At 40.6% G+C, this 20,074-nt stretch overlaps 1 protein-coding gene across 3 annotated transcripts in view; it reads right to left on the reverse strand.

Annotated features, from left to right (window-relative positions):
• The window catches only part of GNAI1 (G protein subunit alpha i1), a 36,155-nt gene extending 22,051 nt beyond the window's left edge, over positions 1-14,104 (reverse strand). The window contains exons 1-2 of one of the 3 annotated variants that reach the window (XM_062581398.1): positions 13,876-14,104; positions 13,626-13,755 (exon numbers count right to left, since the gene is read on the reverse strand). In XM_062581398.1, coding sequence (XP_062437382.1) covers positions 13,626-13,743 — 118 coding nt within the window. In that variant the 5' untranslated portion in view covers positions 13,744-13,755; positions 13,876-14,104. Of the gene's footprint in view, positions 1-13,625 lie in introns of all 3 variants that reach the window. The other 2 variants (XM_062581389.1, XM_062581382.1) reach the window with 2 other exon arrangements.
• Between the last annotated feature and the right edge of the window lie 5,970 nt (positions 14,105-20,074).

Genomic DNA, 20,074 nt, shown 5'->3' on the forward strand with positions numbered 1-20,074 from the left:
TAAATACTGGGATCTAAATAATAGCACTTAACTTGCCAAACAGTTGCTAATTGCTTACTGAAGAATCTACTTATATACCATGATAAGAAGTATTCCAAATTGCTTAAAGTTCACAGTATTCCTCTTTGAAAACTGGAAGGAGAAAAGAGCTAATCTGAAGCACCAGCTCAGTCTGACTAAGGAACAGAACTTACGAACAAGTAGAACAATATTGTATGTTGTGAGAAAAGAGTTCAAGTATATACAAGAGAAAAATGCAATATAAGACTTTCAATATCATCTGAAAACCTGAGAAGTGTCTATAGCAGCAGACTTGCACTAGATTAACTTAAAACACACAAACACATCTGGAAATAAAAACACCAATTCATACATTTTTTGATCCACCCGCTTTAAAGTCCCCTCCCCACAAGTGTCCTACTTGTCTTCTGTCATATGCTAGCATTTTGTAGTGGAAGGTACAAATAGAATGATGCCTGTTCCTCACTTGCCTCATCATAGCACAAGTTAAATGACCAGTAATTTTTGCTGTTTCTACTATGGACTCACTAGTCTCTCACAAAAAGGCAGGCCAGACAGACAGCTTGGAAATATAATCACTTTCAATTTAATCACCCCATGACACACTACCAGATCTGAGAATTAAACTAGAATTCAAGCTGCTAAACACCATCACTATATTCAAAACACATCTATTTTACTACAAGATACCACAAGCAGGGAAAACTTGTTGCTATGCTTCCACCACACAGGTAGATCACTAAATAAAACATTGGTAGACATCAGCATCCACAGAGCTCTACCTGCTCCTGCAAAAATCAGTTTTTGTCATATTCTCCCCCTCCAACATCTTCACTCTCCCCCTGTCGTCCCCCCCCCCCCCCAAAAAAAAAAAAAAAAAACAACCAAACACCACACAAAAATAATCATGTTTCTGTGGCTGCTGCAGTTCCTTAACTGCCAAAGTTCGAACAAATCAGGAAACTTTGAATTAAGTTGTGTGACTAATACCTGGAATAAACTCAAGTATGCACTAATGAGTGTGAGTTCTAGATTACATCATCACTGGTTGAAACCACAGGAGTGACAGATTATAAAATTACAACACTGACTCAGACGAAAGATCTGAGATAATTCTAGGGTTGCAGTAGCTGAACACTGGCTTATTTCTAGCTTAGAAGCAATTCTGCAACTCACTGTCACTTTTGTAAAGTCCCTAACAAAACCAGAAACTGATTTTTTCTTTCTTAGGTCTTCAATACTATTCTAAGTAAATCTTTGAAATCAACAGTACATTATAAAATATAGTCAATAATATTATGTCCTAAGCACTATTTTAAGAAATTTTTATATAAAATGCTATCTCAAAAACCAATCTCAAAAAGCAACTATATAGTAACCTAAGTTACAATTTCGTATGTATTTATCCAGGTCTAGGCCTCTAATGAACTTAATGTAAATTGCTTTAAATTTCCTCAATATCTAGACTACTGCAGTTGTAAATACATAAGTAATTAAAAAAAAGTCAGAGTTTAGTATTGAAATGATGATGTAGCAATGAAAAATGTAATGAAAAAGTACTGAAAAAGCATGCATTTGAGTTCCACAGGTTATACTGAAAAGCCCTAAGAACAATGGTTACGATGAAGCAAGCAGAACGCACGATCCGTTTTGCAAACTTTAAGATAACTTTCTATTTACCTCTTTATCTGAGATTCATACTTCTATAGCAAAATTTCAAATAATGTTTAATATTATTTATGATAAAAGCGTGATGAAATCTTTTTGCTTAGAATTATATGCATGTGATAAGCAAACACCCTAGCAGACTTTTTTGTGTCATTTTATGTACAGTACTTTCATACATACAGCTTCTGAAAAATGCAAATTAAATCTAGCTTTTCAAAATGATTCCTTTATCTACATTCTCCTCAACTGCTTATTTCAAGTTACTGGCTGTACAGCTATTGCTGTATAGTAGTGACTCTACTACCATTATCTGCAGGCTTATTTCCTAACCCATATTATGAATGCATTGTCTCCGTACTGGTGCCCTCCTCCATACTATCTCAGGTTTCATATTTTAGAATCTGTGAAACATTCAAAAGGAAATACAGTACCATGGAACCCAAGCTACTTTAAGAAAAGGTATCTCTAAAAAGAGAATAGAATCACTGTCTTACAAGATGAAGAATACCATTATACATTAGAATCCAAAACATTTTCTTCAATTAAAGTATATGCACAGGTTGCTTTGTTTGAAGTGCCCAGCGTACCAGGACCATTACAAGCCGAGACTCACGTTTTGAGATAAATTTCTTGCTTAGTTTCTGTCAAATAAGAGAATGGATGCATGATCAGAGATGAAATCCATGTATAAATCAAGTTTGTCATCTGATAACTGTATGCTAACTACTAACAAGGAAAATCATTCGTGGCTTCAAATTTATCCAACTTGCCAATGCCTACAAGCTTGGTAAGATTATTGGTTGACTTCTTAAATGTACCAAGGCTAGTCAGCTAGCCTCCACGTTGCTACCCTTTAAAATATTCACTAATTTGCTCAAATTTCAAAGCTTATAAATTTCTGTGAATATTTCTAGTGGAATTCTACCCACAGTAAATAATTGATTACAAAGAAAAAATAAGACTTTGTTAGGTAAAAATGCAAGTAAAAAAAGGTAAAAACTTGCTCAGAAACAATAGATATTACATAATTGAAAGTTGTATTATGTAAGGTTATGATTAATGACACTACTTAAAGTAGCTACTCTACACAACTCAACATATAAGATAAATGCTGAGCACTGCCAGTGAGGACACCATCTCCTTTCCTCTTAGGTGTTTACCACTGAAGTAACCATCAATTTCTGCCAACAGAGTTACAGCATGCCTTGTCTAGACTTCCAAACATATCTACGAAACACCTAGAAGTCCAGACTGCCCTAAATTTTATTTTCTTGACCGTTTGGTGGGCCTTCGTGGTACCTGAAGTAACGTGGTGCTAAGATTAAAGCTCATCTTCCTCCTCATACTTCTGATACTTTCTCAGATGAATGATTAAGCCAAGAAAAACACCCACAACCTACCACACACATAAACATCCCCACAGAGTAATTTTTGAGCATTAGAATGGTCAAGCAGATCATCAGTTGACCAGACAGCCAGCACATCAAATAAACTAGGTCCCTTTGCAGTTCAGCAGTAAAAGAGTATTCTGCATCCCAATCTATATACAATCTTTCAGGATGGAGGGTGGTTCCTTTTTCGATCTCAGTTCAAGACATCTTACAATTTTACTAGAATTCTGCCTTAAAATGTAATTAAAAATCAAGTATATTATCTGAACCATTTCTAAGGTATTTTCTTGGACTTGAACTGCCATGCTTTGCCTTTTGCACACTAAAAACAATAGATATCATCACCATATGTATAAGAAGTGTCCTTATAAATATAAACCTACATAAAATTTTGGTATATAGAAAATAAATTGAGGGAGATAGGAAGGTGAGGGAAGTTTCAATCAGCATCAGGAATATCCACTGACACAGGAAGTCCCTGCATATAGATTGCAAAACATTTGCTCTCTTATATTCTTCCATAGTCAGATACTGCTATCCACTGCAGAGGACACTAGGCTAGATTTAACCCTTCGGTCTAACTAGGTATGGCCACTCTTCTAGTTTTTTATGAAGACACACTTACCACCTTTACATGCCATATTTATAGCTCAGTGTTGAGATATGAGAGGACTTCTACTACTAAACAGATGATCAATCTCTGACTTGGAGATACTTAAAATATTCCCCACTGCAACAGAGGCATACCTTCCACAGGTTATTCTGATGCAGGCATACAACAGAAGAACTCGTAATTCACAGTTTATTTTCAGCTCACACTACATCGGCAATTCAGAACTACACTACTGTTGTATTATCTAGGATTGTGACAGATCCAACTGTCCCTGCTATCTCATATTACTACATAACAGAATACAATTGGAAAAATGAGAAGGCAATGTAAATGCAGTCCTCTCAAAACAAAAAAAAAGATCTCATGTAAGCCTCAGCTAATTTTTTCAAAGCTCTACTTGTCACATGACACAAAGGCATCATCTGCAAATGATAAATGACTATCCTGAAAGTTTACACTAGGGCAATAGGAGCTATACAAAAAGTTAGCCCATTATTGTAAAACTTGTGCAATAAATCTGAGTTTACACAGATTTTTAGTCTTCACTCATCCCTAACTGAATAGGGGTTTTTATCTTGTAGTTTGAGAACTGTAAGATCCACGAAATAAGGAGAGTAACAAAGTCATATCACTATAATTCACTCTAAATTCACTGAAAAATGGTACGGACTTCAAGCAACATTGTTTGCTTTTGAAATGTTCAATTAAGCCATCTAGGTTGATATTTTTCATTTTCAGAACTATTTCAATTTGAACTAGCAGAACAGAATTTATTTGTACACAATCATATTCTTTGCAACCCACATGGATTTTTTTTCCACAAAAAATTACCTACAAAGAAAACAGTATTTGTAGTTAAAGAGTACTAAAGAATCTGATCTTTTAACAGACTTTGTATTTAACAATTGTTCTCAAACAGTATTGACAAAGCTTTGAATGATCTGAAATTTTGATATAGTTCAAACACAGACAGTTGCATTTAGCAAGCACTAAAGTGAGGAATAAGAGACCTACATAAATAGCAGCTCATTAGCCTCTGACTACAAGAAGGTAGGACAAAAGGCCCTATGGTCCTGAAAAGCAGACAGACAAAATAATTTAAGTAGTCTCTCACCTAGGAATTAGGTGACAGCCTTTGCTAGCAAACACTGAGCCACTAAAGCATATTAGAAGGAATCCCTGTTAATGCTTTTAAAAGCTTAGAAAGCAGATAATGGTTTTGCTAAAAGTCTACCAGATTTACGAAGGATCAGTAATTAAACCAGCATAGAGCTGAGAAATCTACTTCCAAAATGCTTCAAGAAATATGATGCATCAAGAATAGATAACACCTAAAGCAGCTTCAGTTCATCCCTATATAATAAATCACAGGAAGATTAAAAAAAAAAAAAAAAAAAAAAAAAAAAAAGCCCACGTAAAATAACATTTGAGTATTCATAGATTTGTGTTTAATCAAGAACTGTCTTGTTTATTCCCAGTTCTGTTACTGCAAGACATTCTAACTCTAGCAAGTTTTAAAGTTACATTCCAAGACTGCATTTACACAGTATTTAATTCACAGTAAAGTACAACCTTACTGTTTTAGTTAGAAGACTAACACATAACACTCTCCTCTGCAGTCCACAGCTTGGACACTGAGCTTGCAATTATGCCTACTACTACTACTACCTTGCATTCTTTGTGACAGTAACCCAAACTGCTAATTAGTAAAACATCCTTCCTCATTGAGACTAAAACCTATAAATTAGAACAGCATTTTGAAGAATGGAGAACCATAGGTTCAAGTTCCTGTGGACTTGGAACAAAAACAAACTCATACCTCCATTTTCTCATCAAGTGCTCTAATCAAAACATTTCTTGAAAAAGACAAGCAGTATCTCTTAGTCCAGCAGTAATGTTTTAAAATATCAGCAGGTTTTGAATGGAGCTTAACACACCTAACTTCCCTGTAAGGTCCAGTTGTTAATGTACAATTTCACACTATGCCTCATCCAGCTTTACTGCTATCTGTGACAGAGAAAGGCAAAAATTGAAAGAATTCCATTCTACTCTTTTTCCCTCCCACCCGCAGCATCCATTTGCATCAGGCACGTGTTTTTGCTGACTGCTGTGCCTTTATTCAGTGCTTACCATGCCCTTATTCCTTGATCACCAGACCATTATGAAATATCAGTTCAACTGATCACTAGCAGCAAATCAAGTCAGAAAAGGATAGTCAATTTGACTTCTAAACCAGCACAAAACTGAGTGAAGTGTTCAAAGGTGCCAAGAAAAGGGCAAAACCATACAGTCAGGTGCTGCAAGAGCACTCCTTTCTAGCAACACAGAATAGCTCAATTGTTTATGTTACTACAGTGTTAGACTACAGGCAGTGCTAGACTACAGGCACTGCTTATTTCCAGCACTGCAGTACAGGTTTAGAAAGCAGGCAAGAACCTCGTTAGTTATACTGAAAACTAGTAAAAAAAAACACAGATTCACAATTTCCTTACAATCGCAATGGGTAAGAATTCATATTAGAGCCAAATGACTACAACTGCTTCATCCATGTGAAACAGAGGTATGCAGGAGATGACTGAAAACTTTACAGATGGAAGGATGGGATACATGTAGCCATTTGATTCCTACAGCTGGGCCTCTTATTAGTACTTAAAAAGTAAAACTTTCTAAAACAAATTAAAAAATTTAAGTCTGCTTCACAATTCCAGCATTTTATCATTCATTACAGTACACTGATTTCTTCTTTAAAAGCTACCAGTTTAAGGCAACAAACATAAAAACTTCCTTTCCATTTTGGTTGCCTAGATAATATTAACTATTTAGTGTAATATAAGAGTAAGAGCCTTAGCTAAGTATATTAAACACTCCAAACAATACTACAGTTTTAAAAAGCACTCATGAAACAAAATGACGTAGTTTATTTCATAAATCTAAATACTGCTTACTCATTTAATTTTGCTGATACCTTTAAAACAAGTAACTTCATGAAAATTAATTTGCATACTATTAACAGGATATGATGAATAATTTCAGCATCAATTTATATAGGCATATAAAATATTGAAATTTGTATGTGTGTATATTTATAATCTCCCTCATCTAAACATATGCTAGACACCTGTGAAAATCTCTACTTGATTATATAATCAAGTAAGGTAATACCTAAAGAGACAAGAAATTGTTATTCAGAAATTGCAAAGACTATTCAGTTAACTGAAGTCAGGAAAGGAAAGCAATCCATTTGCCTATATGTTCAGCAATGCATCTCTTATTTAAAGAATTATTAAATGCTAGAAGTCAACTATTCCATCAGACAAGATCCTGAAAAGAACGATGAGAAATTTAAAAGAACAAACAAAAACATCATGTTCAAGGAAAATAAGGTTAACCATAAATTATTTCTTTTTTAAAAAAAATAAAAGATTAAAAAAACCCACATTAAGTCAGAATGACAAAACCTTCCAAATTACAATGGCAAAATCATTGAAATATGTGAAATATTTTCCAAATTCACATTTCTAACACTCCTGACAACTACATTGCAATAGAGTTAAGAGCAGACAGCAGGAAGCATGGAAAATAGAGCATGATATATTATTCCTTCATTCCTCACCAATTCTCATTAAGAAGTCTTAATTAGTCTTGCCTTGCTTCTACAATCCAAATCAATGAATAAGGAGTGTGACATAAATTTGGCATTTAAGGTGAGTTCAAATCTTACTGCGAAAGCATACATTTCTACTACACAAAACCATCCCAGCAAGAGAGTTTTGGTATTTTTTCCTGTCTAATAGATCTCAATACCTTTATTATCCTTTCAGCTCAACTTCAGAGTTCTGAATTCTCCTACTGCTCTTCATATATCTTACTAGAAGTTTATTTTTGTATATAGAATCTCTCTCAGATTAAGTCATCTTGAAGTTATTGAAAAATAAACTAATGTCTGTTTGTGAAGTGTTAAATACAAGATCACCTCAGTGATATAAAACTATACAACTGAAGCAAACATCAGCAAAACGATAGCACAAACTGTACTGCCAGAGTAAAGTAGGAAAGAAATAATTAAACTAGTATATTACAGAATGTGTGTGTGCTTTTGAGGCACCATGAAGTGAGCTGCTTACCAAAAAGCATCTTACTGGAGTGGTTTTTAGTCTCTAACTCAGGGACATAAAAAAGTAAGTGCCATTATACTGACAGCTTTCAGGAAAATCTTTAAAGTATAGATATTTGAAAGGTCTGTTGTCCAACTCTTACAATCTCAAAACCCCTTTACAAATCCCCTAAGCAGACTATGCAGAAAAAAGTTGGGGGGAGAGAGGGAAGAACATGTTACATTCAACACTTCTATCCCAGAGAATAGCTTTTAAATGTGATCTTTCTAAATATCTATAGACAGCTGTTTCTGAAGGTGAAATAGGAACTATCGTCAGAAACTTCGTAGATTAAGAAATCAAGGTTGGCATAATTTATAAAGATGAGGTCAACATCTCTGAGGCATGCAGTATACATTTGTGAGAATGATGTTTTCAGAATTGCCACAAGCTCCGTAAGCCTTGTAATGTCTTTGAGTATGCAGTGGGAGTCAGTTGACTGAGCAGATAGAAGTCAGTGATCAAAGAGAAACAGACAGATAAAGATGTTTGGGATGTGAATATTTAGAAGAACAACTGGATATTATTGTTGAAGTTCCTGCCTTAAGCAACAAGAAATGCAATGAAAAAGATCAAGAGCAGTGCTTTGTCTTGGAATAGAAGAGAGCGAGCTTTAAGAACATGGCACGCCCCTGTTCCAGCATGAATCACAAGATAGTTCAGAAGTAGAAAAGTGTCTCTGTGGATCATGTGTATAGAAGTATCTGTTGAACTTAAAATTGTAAATGCCATTATCCTGAAATAAAAACATGTAACTGCAGTCTTCAAATATATTTGCCTAGTGTCTCCGATGACCCAGTCCTAAAAAAATTTACAAGACATCTGAAGGCCCTCTTCATTCAACGAACATTGAATTTACTATATTAGGTGAAGAATTCAACAATCCACAAGACAAAATGCTAATCCTATAAACTCACACTGCCAGGATGAATGTATTTTAAAAAAATCCCTTATGATTACCTTCATACCAGAAGGCTTTCTACTAAATGGGGTACTGTCTGTTCTCCTGCAGCTGGCATAAATTCAGTCTTGGGTTCTTTAGCTAATTCAAAAGTGTATTTCCAAATCCACACCTGATCTGGATCACATGTATATTAATGCGGCACACAAAATCACCACCTCCCAACATCAGCAGAATTGTATTCATTTTGCAGGCAGACTTGTTTTATTTGTTGGCTACCAAAAATTCAGAACCATAGAGGGGGAAAAAAAAAGAGCTTAGATTTATTGCTTCCTTTACATGGTAGCTAGCCAAGGTATATACTGCTCTTCAGAAAACCAGCTTACAATAAATAAATGAGCCTATTTTTAAGAAACAAAGAAAAAAACACTAATATCAAATTATTACTTCAAACAATTAGGAAATTGAAGTCTAAAAGCTATCAACTTGATAAAAATGTTAGGTGTTTATGCTTCTTTTACTTATTAGATTTTTAGTGTTTGACAGCATATTAAACAACACTTACAGCTTTCATTTTGAATTCCTGTGAAACTTAAGTATTCCTTCATCCCAAACAGAAGACACTGATTGAAGATCATTTTAAATGAAAAAAGCTCATTTAACAATTTAATGGAGAAAAAAATCACCAAACTCCATATACAAACAAGTGCATTCCAGCTGGCTGCCAAACTATGCACTCAAGTTCAGTCTACTTCTAATAATGACAGCTGCTCTTGAAGAGAAATTTTCCAGAGAAGTTCCTCCTGCTGTTGGGGTATCATATCGAAGTGCACAGGATGATGAGGATGAACTATTGCTTTGGGCAGATAATTGTTCAGAACCCAAGATTTTTACTCCAAGACCACCTGATCTACAACCTACAGTCAAATTCATACACAATGATGAACCATTTTGTAAGTATAGAAAAAAATCTAAAGCAACAATATTTTGAATAGCTTAGATCTGTCTGCTTCTCCCTAAAAGCAGGGCAACAAAATATAAATCAAACTTAAATTAGTGATATTAATCACAAATTAATCATAAACATAATGGTTTAAGTAATGTCACATCTCCCTCTTAATTAAATCAATGCAACTTCCTGGTTTAGGCAAATCTTTAGGAAAAAACATAATGGAACAAATTAAATATAAAAGATAGAAATAAACTAATTCTTGTAAACGTATCTTCCTTCAGCTAAACATACCAGCTCAGTCCCTAGATAATCAGTAAGATTCTCTAATCACCACATAAAAATATAGCTTTTACAGATGCTGGAGTAAGTTTCTCTGAGTCAATCGGTATAGCTACACGCACATTTTCTACATAAGCAAGATGCCTCTCACACTTCTGCCAGCAGACCACAACTTGGGCTTTTATTTCAGTATCTTTTTAGCAGAACAAACTCATAAATAGATGCACCAATACAACCAAACAAGATAAACTCTGTCATGTGGGCAGAACAAGCAATTGGTAAAATGGAACAGGTTGCCCAGAGAGGTTGTGGAGTCTCCTTCTCTGGAGATAGTCAAGGCCCGCCTGGATGCAACCCTGTCTAACATGCTCTGGGTGACCCTGCTTGTGCAGGGAGGTTGGACTAGATGATCCCCAGAGGTCCCTTCCAACCTGACCAACTCTGTAATTCTGTGAATGTTGAGGAAGAAAGTGACTCAAGTGGAAGTACCTTAAAATAGTTTTGTCCTCACATAGAAACATTCACATAAAATTCACATAAAATACATCTGAACAGAAAAACTTTCATTTCAAGAAAGGTAAAATCCACAAATGCATCAATTGGTGCATAGCCAAAAATCTCAAAGTTCAGGGATCACTTATGAAGTGTTTCTTCAAATGACTCAAGCATTGGCCAACAGAAGTTAGCCCTCTAGTTTTCACATCTCATTTTAATGGGGAAGGGGGAATATTACACCAACTGAGCTGTATTATGATAAAAATGTATATATCCAACCATTTGTTGCACATCCCAAGGTTTCATGAGGTTCCAAAAAAACCCACTTTTTTCAGAAGTTCTGCAATACTTAAAAAAAAAAAATCAGAATTTGAAATGCTTAGAAATAAGCTAGTAACGCTAGACTTTATAAATAAGAACACTGAACAATTGAAAGTACAGTGACAAAATTCATTCTTAAACTTAAGGAATTTAAAGCATTTTTCTATATATCTATAGAGTTCATCCATATCCACAGAATATGATGAAAGAGATGACTACAACACTACACATACTGAAAATTTCATACAAAATTCCAAAGAATCATTTTAAGTGTCTTACCAAAACCCTAACATACATGAAGTATTAGTTTGCCACCTTCAAAAGACACCGTAAGAACATCTTCTGCACTATTACTATTGCTCACATATCCAGTAACATTTGCATTCAACCACTGAGGTTTCCAAAGCAATAAAGGACTAAGCACACTACCAACCAAATAAAAAAAGCCTAACTCTTTCTGAAAAGCAAACAAAAAACCACCCAAGCTGTCTCCCTCAAAAGGAAGATTTAGTCTACACAGCCCACACTAGGCACATTTCAACTCTTCTTTCTACACATGAAAGTGCTTGAAGTTCCTTGCAATTGTCTGGAGTTATTTTAAATTAAGAGGTCTATTATAATAACGATTATTTAGTGATAAAAGTATTGTAGATGAATATTCTAGCATAATCAGTTTCAGGGGAGTGAGAAACTGGTTGATACTTTGAAAAAAAACTTGCTTCCTTTTTTTTTTTTTTAAACAGTAGTTTTTAAAAGTAGCCTTACTGTACTTATCTTTGCAAACAAACATATCACTTAAAACGCTCAAAAAGTCTGTAAGCAATTATGAGCCAAATTTAGTAACACAAAAAAAGTATATAAGGTGATTCACATTACACACTGCAGAACCCCCATTAAGGTTTTTCTTTACTTCATACTGTAAGATTTCAGCAACATAAGCAGCTTCCACAAAAATAAAGCAATATAAGAAGTCAAATGGTGTTCTCCTGTGTTCCTTTCATGTGTTCTGCACTTTATTCGAACAGTAAGAGTTTATAAAGCAGATGTTCTACAAGAAGCATTAAGAACGAACATCCTCTAAGAATTTCCAGAAATTTTTCCTCTTCGCAGACATACACGGGACTCACGACAAAAGTTTAAGATGTTACCGTCTTTACGTGGAAGCAACGCCCTCCTCCTAAAGCAGAGTCTCTTGGACAAACCACCCCACGCCCTTTCTCCACAACGGCCCTGCCTCCAACCGAGAAAAAAAGCCGAAGCGCCTACCTGCTGCACCTTTCTCCACCCCGAGAACTTCTGAGGAGCACACAGCCCGCTACACAGTGGCGCTCGTATTTAACGGAGAGCACCCCGCCGTCCCACGGCCCTCCAAAGCCTGCTCGGGAGCGGGACCCGCCTTGCCGAGGCCGCCTCGCACGCCCCGCGAGCCGCGCACCTGCGCCGCCGGGGGCGGCCGTGCCTGCGGGGGCCTCGCCCCAGGGCTGGCGCGGAGGGGGCTCCTCCTTAGCGCAGGGGGCCTTCGCCCCAGAGCCCAGGGGAGGGGGGGCGGGAGAGAGATTTACCTCAGGACTGGGGGGAGGAGGGAGAAACGACTCACATCAGCAAGGAGGGGGGGGGAGACACCCACGAGTTACCTCAGCACTTGGGGGGGGGGGGGCACCCACGAGTTACCTCAGCACTTGGGGGGGGGGGGGCACCCACGAGTTACCTCAGCACTTGGGGGGGGGGGCACCCACGAGTTACCTCAGCACTTGGGGGGGGGGGGGGACACCCACGAGTTACCTCAGCACTTGGGGGGGGGGGGGGGGGAACACCCACGAGTTACCTCAGCACTTGGGGGGGGGGGGGGAACACCCACGAGTTACCTCAGCACTTGGGGGGGGGGGGGGAACACCCACGAGTTACCTCAGCACTTGGGGGGGGGGGGGAACACCCACGAGTTACCTCAGCACTTGGGGGGGGGGCACCCACGAGTTACCTCAGCACTTGGGGGGGGGGGACACCCACGAGTTACCTCAGCACTTGGGGGGGGGGGACACCCACGAGTTACCTCAGCACTTGGGGGGGGGGGACACCCACGAGTTACCTCAGCACTTGGGGGGGGGGGGGGAACACCCACGAGTTACCTCAGCACTTGGGGGGGGGGGGGGAACACCCACGAGTTACCTCAGCACTTGGGGGGGGGGGGGGGAACACCCACGAGTTACCTCAGCACTTGGGGGGGGGGGGAACACCCACGAGTTACCTCAGCACTTGGGGGGGGGGGGAACACCCACGAGTTACCTCAGCACTTGGGGGGGGGGCACCCACGAGTTACCTCAGCACTTGGGGGGGGGGCACCCACGAGTTACCTCAGCACTTGAGGGGGGGGGGGGGGCACCCACGAGTTACCTCAGCACTTGGGGGGGGGGGAACGAGGGGGACACCCACGAGTTACCTCAGCACTTGGGGGGGGGGGAACGAGGGGGACACCCACGAGTTACCTCAGCACTTGGGGGGGGGGGAACGAGGGGGACACCCACGACTTACCTCAGCACTTGGGGGGGGGGGGGGACGAGGGGGACACCCACGACTTACCTCAGCACTTGGGGGGGGGGGGAACGAGGGGGACACCCACGACTTACCTCAGCACTTGGGGGGGGGGAACGAGGGGGACACCCACGACTTACCTCAGCACTTGGGGGGGGGGGGGAACGAGGGGGGACGAGGGGGCATCCACGACTTACCTCAGCACTTGGGGGGGAGAGGGGGGCGGCACGGGGAGTGGGGAAGGACACAACTTACCACAGGACTCGGGGGTGGGGGATGTTTACCCAAGGGGAGCCCTTACCTAAGAGGAGCAGCTTGACCTCCCTGGCCGCCTTCTCGCCATCCTCTCGCAGGTTCCTGTCGATCATCTTGCTCCTCTCCACAGCTGCCTTGTCCTCGGCGCTCAGCGTGCAGCCCATCTTGGAAGGGGGCTGTTATATTTTTTTTCCGGGGAAAGAGAAGCGGCTGCCGCCGGATAGAGGAGGCGCTGAAGAGGGAGGGGAAGCGAATGCCTCCTCGCTTGCCTTCTCCTTGCCCCCTCCCTCCCTCACCTGAAACGCAACGGCGGCGTATGCAACACACGACGAATTTACCTCACACGCAAGCCAGCGGAGAGGCAGAGAGGGAAATAAAAAAGAAGAGGCGCGGGAGGAGGCTTCCCCGAAGCCGCCCCGGAGGAAGGCTGACGAGCAGGCAGAGGGCTGCTAGAGGAGGCCGGGCACGCGGAGCTGCGCCTCCGCTCCCGCCGGCCGCAGAAGCCGCCGCCGCCGCTCCCCCCGGCGCTCCCGCCCCGCCCCGCCCCTCCGGAGGCGCTCGGCCGCGCGCGCCGCCCACACCGGGGGGAGGGGGGGGAGTTGCGCGTGCACGCCGGGGAGGCGCGAGTGCGCGTGCGCAGAGCTTCAACCGAGCTGACTGAAAAGGGAGGGGGGAATCCCCACCCCAAACCAAACCCTGTCCAAAGCAAACAGCGAATGGTGTTAAAAATGGGGAGGGGGCAGCGTTCCCCCGGCCCGTGTGCGCCTGCGTGACGTCGCGGCGCGCGGGGGCGCGAGCCGCGTACACCTGCGGGCGGGGGGCGGGGTGGCGGGAGCGACGCAGCCGTCGACGGGTGGAATGTAAACGGTGCCGCGCGGGGAGCTTCCATTCTGCGGCGGGCGGGGGAGGCGCTGGGGCAGGGCTGTACCACCGCCCGCGGGGGCGCAGCCCTCCCCCGGCAGAGGCGGGGGGAGCTCGGCGGGGCCTGGAGCGGCGGCGGGATCGTCTCTCCTGCCCCCCGGGACACAGGAGGAAGGAAACAGGGGTTTTGCTACACAAAGCCAAACCAAGGCGTCCCGACCGCGGCTCTAAAGCCACTCAGTCAACTTTCTCGTCAGGCGGCTGGCACGCTTTGTCAGAGCGCAGGCGTAGGGCGCGGGGTATCCTGTTGGTGGGTGTTTGCCTACATGTAACAGGGTTTTTCGTCTTACGGATTAGCATAAAACCCTTAAGAAGACTATAGCATAAAACCCTTAAGAAGACTACATGCCTATCTACACATCTCATCTTTCAATACTATGCATGCATTAAACCGTTCGGATTATAAAGCGAAATGCTCGGACTCACATTGTAGTAGACTTACAAGAGGATCAAAAATTCAGGTTGGAAGGGACCTGTGGAGATCCTCTAGTCCAGCCTGCTGCTCGAGGCAGGGACAGCTGTGCTGTGTCTTTCTGTCTGCTCCTATTGCTAGTTTTTTATGGCAACTTTTGACCACAGCCAGTTTGAAAGAAAGTAAATTCCACGGCGTTTCTTAGATATCATCAGAGAGTCCACGGGAGGTGCAAAGTTTGTGACTGAGTCTCCAGAAAGGCTTCAGTCAAAACTTTCATCTCATAAGATACAAGAGTCCAACTACATGACAAGTCTGTTAAGGTTCATCTACTCCAATGAGTCTTAAGATTTTTTGTTTCTATAGGATCTCAAAGCTTTTTCTGCAGAGTTGCTCAAAAAAGAACAGAATTTGATAGGCAACTCTTTAGCAGTAGAGTCCAAAGATGCAGTCAGATTCAAGTCATCATTACTTTGCTGGATAAATTAAAATTTTTTTTCCTATACTATTCAACCTTGATGAAACACTATGTCAAGTGTTGGATTTTTGTTGAATATGCTGGATTTTCTTCTTTATAAGAGATCTTTGAATGCTTACACTAAATGAACTGTAATGACGTAAAATGAAGTAGATAAAGCTCTTAGTTCAACTCTAATAATTTTAGCACTTCCTAATAGGTAGCTATGCAATCCTAGCAGATTTTTGTATAATACCCTCTTTTAAAGGAAGCGTGTAGAACGTAAACTGACTCTTTAAAAAGCCCATGAAACAATTTATTGGCCATCTTCTCTGTGCTACCACTATGAGGAATAAGTAGGCAGCTGAGTGATGTTGTGAGTTGCTTCTCAGCCCCCCAGGCACTTACCGTCCAGCATGGTTCATGCACGCAACTGAACAGCCAGACAACGCACGCTGTGGCCAAGAAGCAGAGGGGCAGCTGCCCTTCCCTATAGCAAATGTGACTGTAGTTCTCACCTGTGGAGACACCAAGAGAAGTAGTAAAAGAAGGGAATTGAGTGACATTAATAGTGGGGGAAAATGTAATGTGACAAGGACATTTATTATGGGAAAAACGGGAAAAGGATATGAGGAAGAATAGGGCTACCAGCAGCAAAAGCAGTCCATAAGGCTGCGTTACAGTATTACAGCCTTGGTCATAGGAAAATTCTTTCACAAAACAGGTCAGCTGGTTGGCAGCAGCTACTGCAAGAACAGACTATATTTCCACACTTACCACAGGATAAGAATTTTTACGTAACAGTTCAGCTGATACATGGGAACCTCATCTTGGTTTAGGGTTCCTGGAGGTCTCCCACTCTGAGACTGGTTCCCCAGCTTTCAGCACCCAAGTTAACATTTTTTCCTTGACATGCTTAATAACCCTTACCTAATCCTAATTATGTTTAATAAGCTTTCTTTTCAAGATTGGTAAGTATATACATAATTTAAGAAAATTTATTCCAAGTAATATATTATCTATTTAAGAACATAGGAATATAACAGAAGAATTAAGACATCAAATATATGTTATGTTTCTATATTAGTCTTGTTTTCTTCTTATAAATCTGATTAATCAGAATAAATCAGAATAGTTGAGACTGGAAGGGAACTTGAGAGAGCATCAGGTCCAGCCCCTCCTGCTCAAAGCACAGTCAGCTAGAGCAAGTTGTTCCTTGTCCAGCCAGGTTTTGTGTAACTGTCTCCAAGGATGGACACTCCACAACCTCTCTGGACAACCTGTTCCAGTGTTCAGCCACCCTCACAGTAAAAAAAGTGTTTTATTATGTTGGGATAGAATTTCCTGTGTTTCAGTTTGTGCCGATTGCCTCTCATCCTGTCACTGGGCACTACTGAGAAGAGTATGACTCTGTCTTCTTTCCACCCTCCCATCAGATCCCCTCCTATCCAGGGGTTGTGCAGTCTCGGCTGTCCCCTACCTGTCCTCATATGAGAGTTGCTCCAATTCCTTCATCATCTTAGTAGCTCTTTACTGGACTCACCCCAGTAAGTCTATGTCTTTCTTGTGCTGGGGAACCCAGAACTGGACACAGCATTCCTGATGCAGTGCTGAGTATGGGGGAAGGATCACCTCCCTCGATCTGAGGGCAATGCTAAGTCTCCTAGAGCACAGGATTCCTTTGGCCTTGTTTGTCACATAGGGTGCATTGCTGCCTCATGTTAAACTTGTTCATGAGCACACCCAGCTCTTGTCTCTGCAAAGCTGTACTCCACCAGGTAAGCCCTCAGCCTGTACTGGTGCATGGGGTTGTTCCTCCCTAGGTGCAGGACTTTCTACTTCCCTTTGTTAAACTTCATGAAGTTCCTCTCTGCCCATCTCTCAGTCTGTTGAGGTCCCTCTGAAGAGCAGCAAAATCATCTGGTGCGTCAGCCATTCCTCCTGGTTTTGTATGACAACAAATTTGCTGAGGGTGCACCCAATCCTATTGTGCAGATCATTAATGAAGAGATTAAACAGTATTAGACCCTGTATCAACACCTGGGGAAGACCTCTAATGACTGGCCTCTGGCTTGACTTATGTGCTACTGATCACAGTCCTCTGACACGAGCAGTTCAGCCAGATTTCAGTCCATCTTGTTGTTCACTTATCTAGCCTATACGTTGTTAGCTTGTGTATGAGGATATTACGGGAGACAGTGTCAAAAGCCTTACTAAATTGGAGATGAAAAACATTCACTGCTCTCCTTTTATCCCCTAAGCCAGTGATCTCATCGTAGAAGGCTATGAGGTTGGTTAAGCATGGTTTCCCCTTCATAAAGCCATGCTGACTACTTGCAATCACCTTCTTGTCCTTCATATATTTAGAAATGTTATCTAGGATTAGTTGCTCCATCATCTTCCCAGGAATAGAGGTGATGCCTGTAGTTGCCCAGATTCTTCTTGCCTTTCTTGAAGATAGCGGTGACATCTGCTTTCTTCCAGTCCTCAGGAACCTCCCTCAATCACAGTGACCTTTCAAAGATAACTGAGAGCGGCCTCACCGTGACATCAGCCAGCTTCCTTTGCTCTCATGGGTGTATCCTACCAGGCCCCATAGACCTTTTGTATGTCCAGATTGTTTAAATGTTCCCTAACCTCATTCTCCTCCATTAAGGATAAGTCTTCCATATTCCAGACTTTCCTGCTGGACTCAGGGTTCTGGGATTCATGAGGGTCAGTCTTACCAGTAAAGTGTGAGGCGAAGAAAGCATTGAGAACCTTTGCCTTTTCCCCCACAGTGAAGAATTCAATACTGCTATTATCTTTGGGGAAGTAGTCTGGTAGGCTACTGCTTGCATATTTTTTTTCTCTGGCATGCATCTTACTTGTGTTCACATTTGCAGTCAATTTGTACTGATTTTTAATTTTACAGGACCAGACAAAATACTCACTGTGAGTTATACATGATTCACCATCATTATTTCCTAATACTGTGTTCACTGAAATAATGAAAGATCTTTTCAGCCATGTTCATCAATATCAGCCATTTAATTTTACTTATGGAGTAATGGCACAAGTGCAAATATTCTATAACTACTTTGCATTAATCCTCTCAGGATCGTGGAATAATATGTACTCTTCATAGAGACCAAAAAGTTTGGAGAATGTTTATGCTAGCACTACTGTGGCCCAGAAAGTCCCAATATTCAAAACAAAAACGTTTGTCAGCACAGTGTTTTACCACAGGTTGTCTTACAGGATGTCTTACAGGATGTAATGTCGTAGAAGAGTGAAAGCCTGAACCTACATCCGGAGCTAGTTCAGTACACGATGATAGAGGTTCGCTTCTGGTCTTAAATTCTTTTCTTACAATGTAAAATATTCTAGTGTATAGTACAAGAAACTACATTTAAATAGCTGAATGCTGGAGGTTCAGTTCTTGGGCCGTATACCATCTGTCTGTTTTATTTCAAAGTATCAGGAATCTGTTTGCTCTGACATATTGATTAGAGTTGCTTCACAGCAATAAAGTTGTATGAGATAGTAGATCTCATTCCTATATTTAGAATTAAGCCTTTCCCCTCATCTTACAAGTTGGTAGGTTCCTCAGAAGCTATGTGTGTGTTTCAGTCTCCTTCCTGAGAGAGAATTATTTAAAGATTTTTTTTTTCTTTAACAATAAGTAACTGTTGTTTGGTATGACTTCCTTTTGAGTCCCTATCACCTGCTCTTAATGCCATTTTCCTGTAAAGATTAGCTACTACTGCATGTACCCAATGGATAGGATTTCTTATATTTGTTATACCATATGTTGTATTTCAGGGGGATAATGATCAACCTCCAGACTTTCGTTTTGCTGTTCTTCAAATTTTAATTTAAATCATCTAATTCAGTCACCAGACTTGTTCTCTGTCTTTAAACAGCCTTAGTATGCAAAATGACATATGAGAAATTAAATACAGTTGTTATGAAAGAAATAGAAAAAATGGGCAAGGATCGTAACTTCTATCTTTGGAAAAGTGAAGACACTGAGATAAATTACTTACTGAAAAAAGCACATAACCATATGCCTAATTAAAACTCAATGCTTATTTAAAATAAAATGTTATCTAATTAATTTAATTTCTTTTTGTGCTAAGAAAACAAAGTAAAATGTTGACTAAGATCCAGTGTAAGGTATCATCTTCCATACTAATGCCTCACTTTTAAAAGGTATATACTGCAGCTTCACCTTTAGCCATCTTCTTTACTTTTCACAATTCTAGTAACTTCCCATTTTCTCCAGATTAACTAGGGCTCTAAGTGGCAATAGGATCCAATATGACACTATCTAAATTGAAATCAGTAGGAATAGTAGGAAATTCTATTACAGTATTTGAAATTTTTAAAAAGTGGACAAACCATAAAACAAGCATCAAGGGTAAGTAGCAAATAGAAATCTGTAATAGATAGTGGCACTTCAGATGTTATTGAGCTGATTTATAGTAATGTCCCTGTTCAGCAATGTCACTAACCAAGAGGCAGCCTTCAGATGTCTTGTGTAGCACCTCTAGGAATGGGTTTTCTGACTAGGAGATTTTGTATGTTTAATTCAAAATGATTTTTTTTCTTAGAACCACATAGCAAGTTCTGTTTTTAAATTTGGTAACACTATGGATGAACACTGTTAGACACATTAGGCTGCAACTTGGTAGCATACAAGCATCAATACTGCTTTTTCAAA

The sequence above is a fragment of the Rhea pennata genome, chromosome 1 (assembly GCF_028389875.1).
Source record: "Rhea pennata isolate bPtePen1 chromosome 1, bPtePen1.pri, whole genome shotgun sequence".
Taxonomy (NCBI): Eukaryota; Metazoa; Chordata; class Aves; order Rheiformes; family Rheidae; genus Rhea; species Rhea pennata.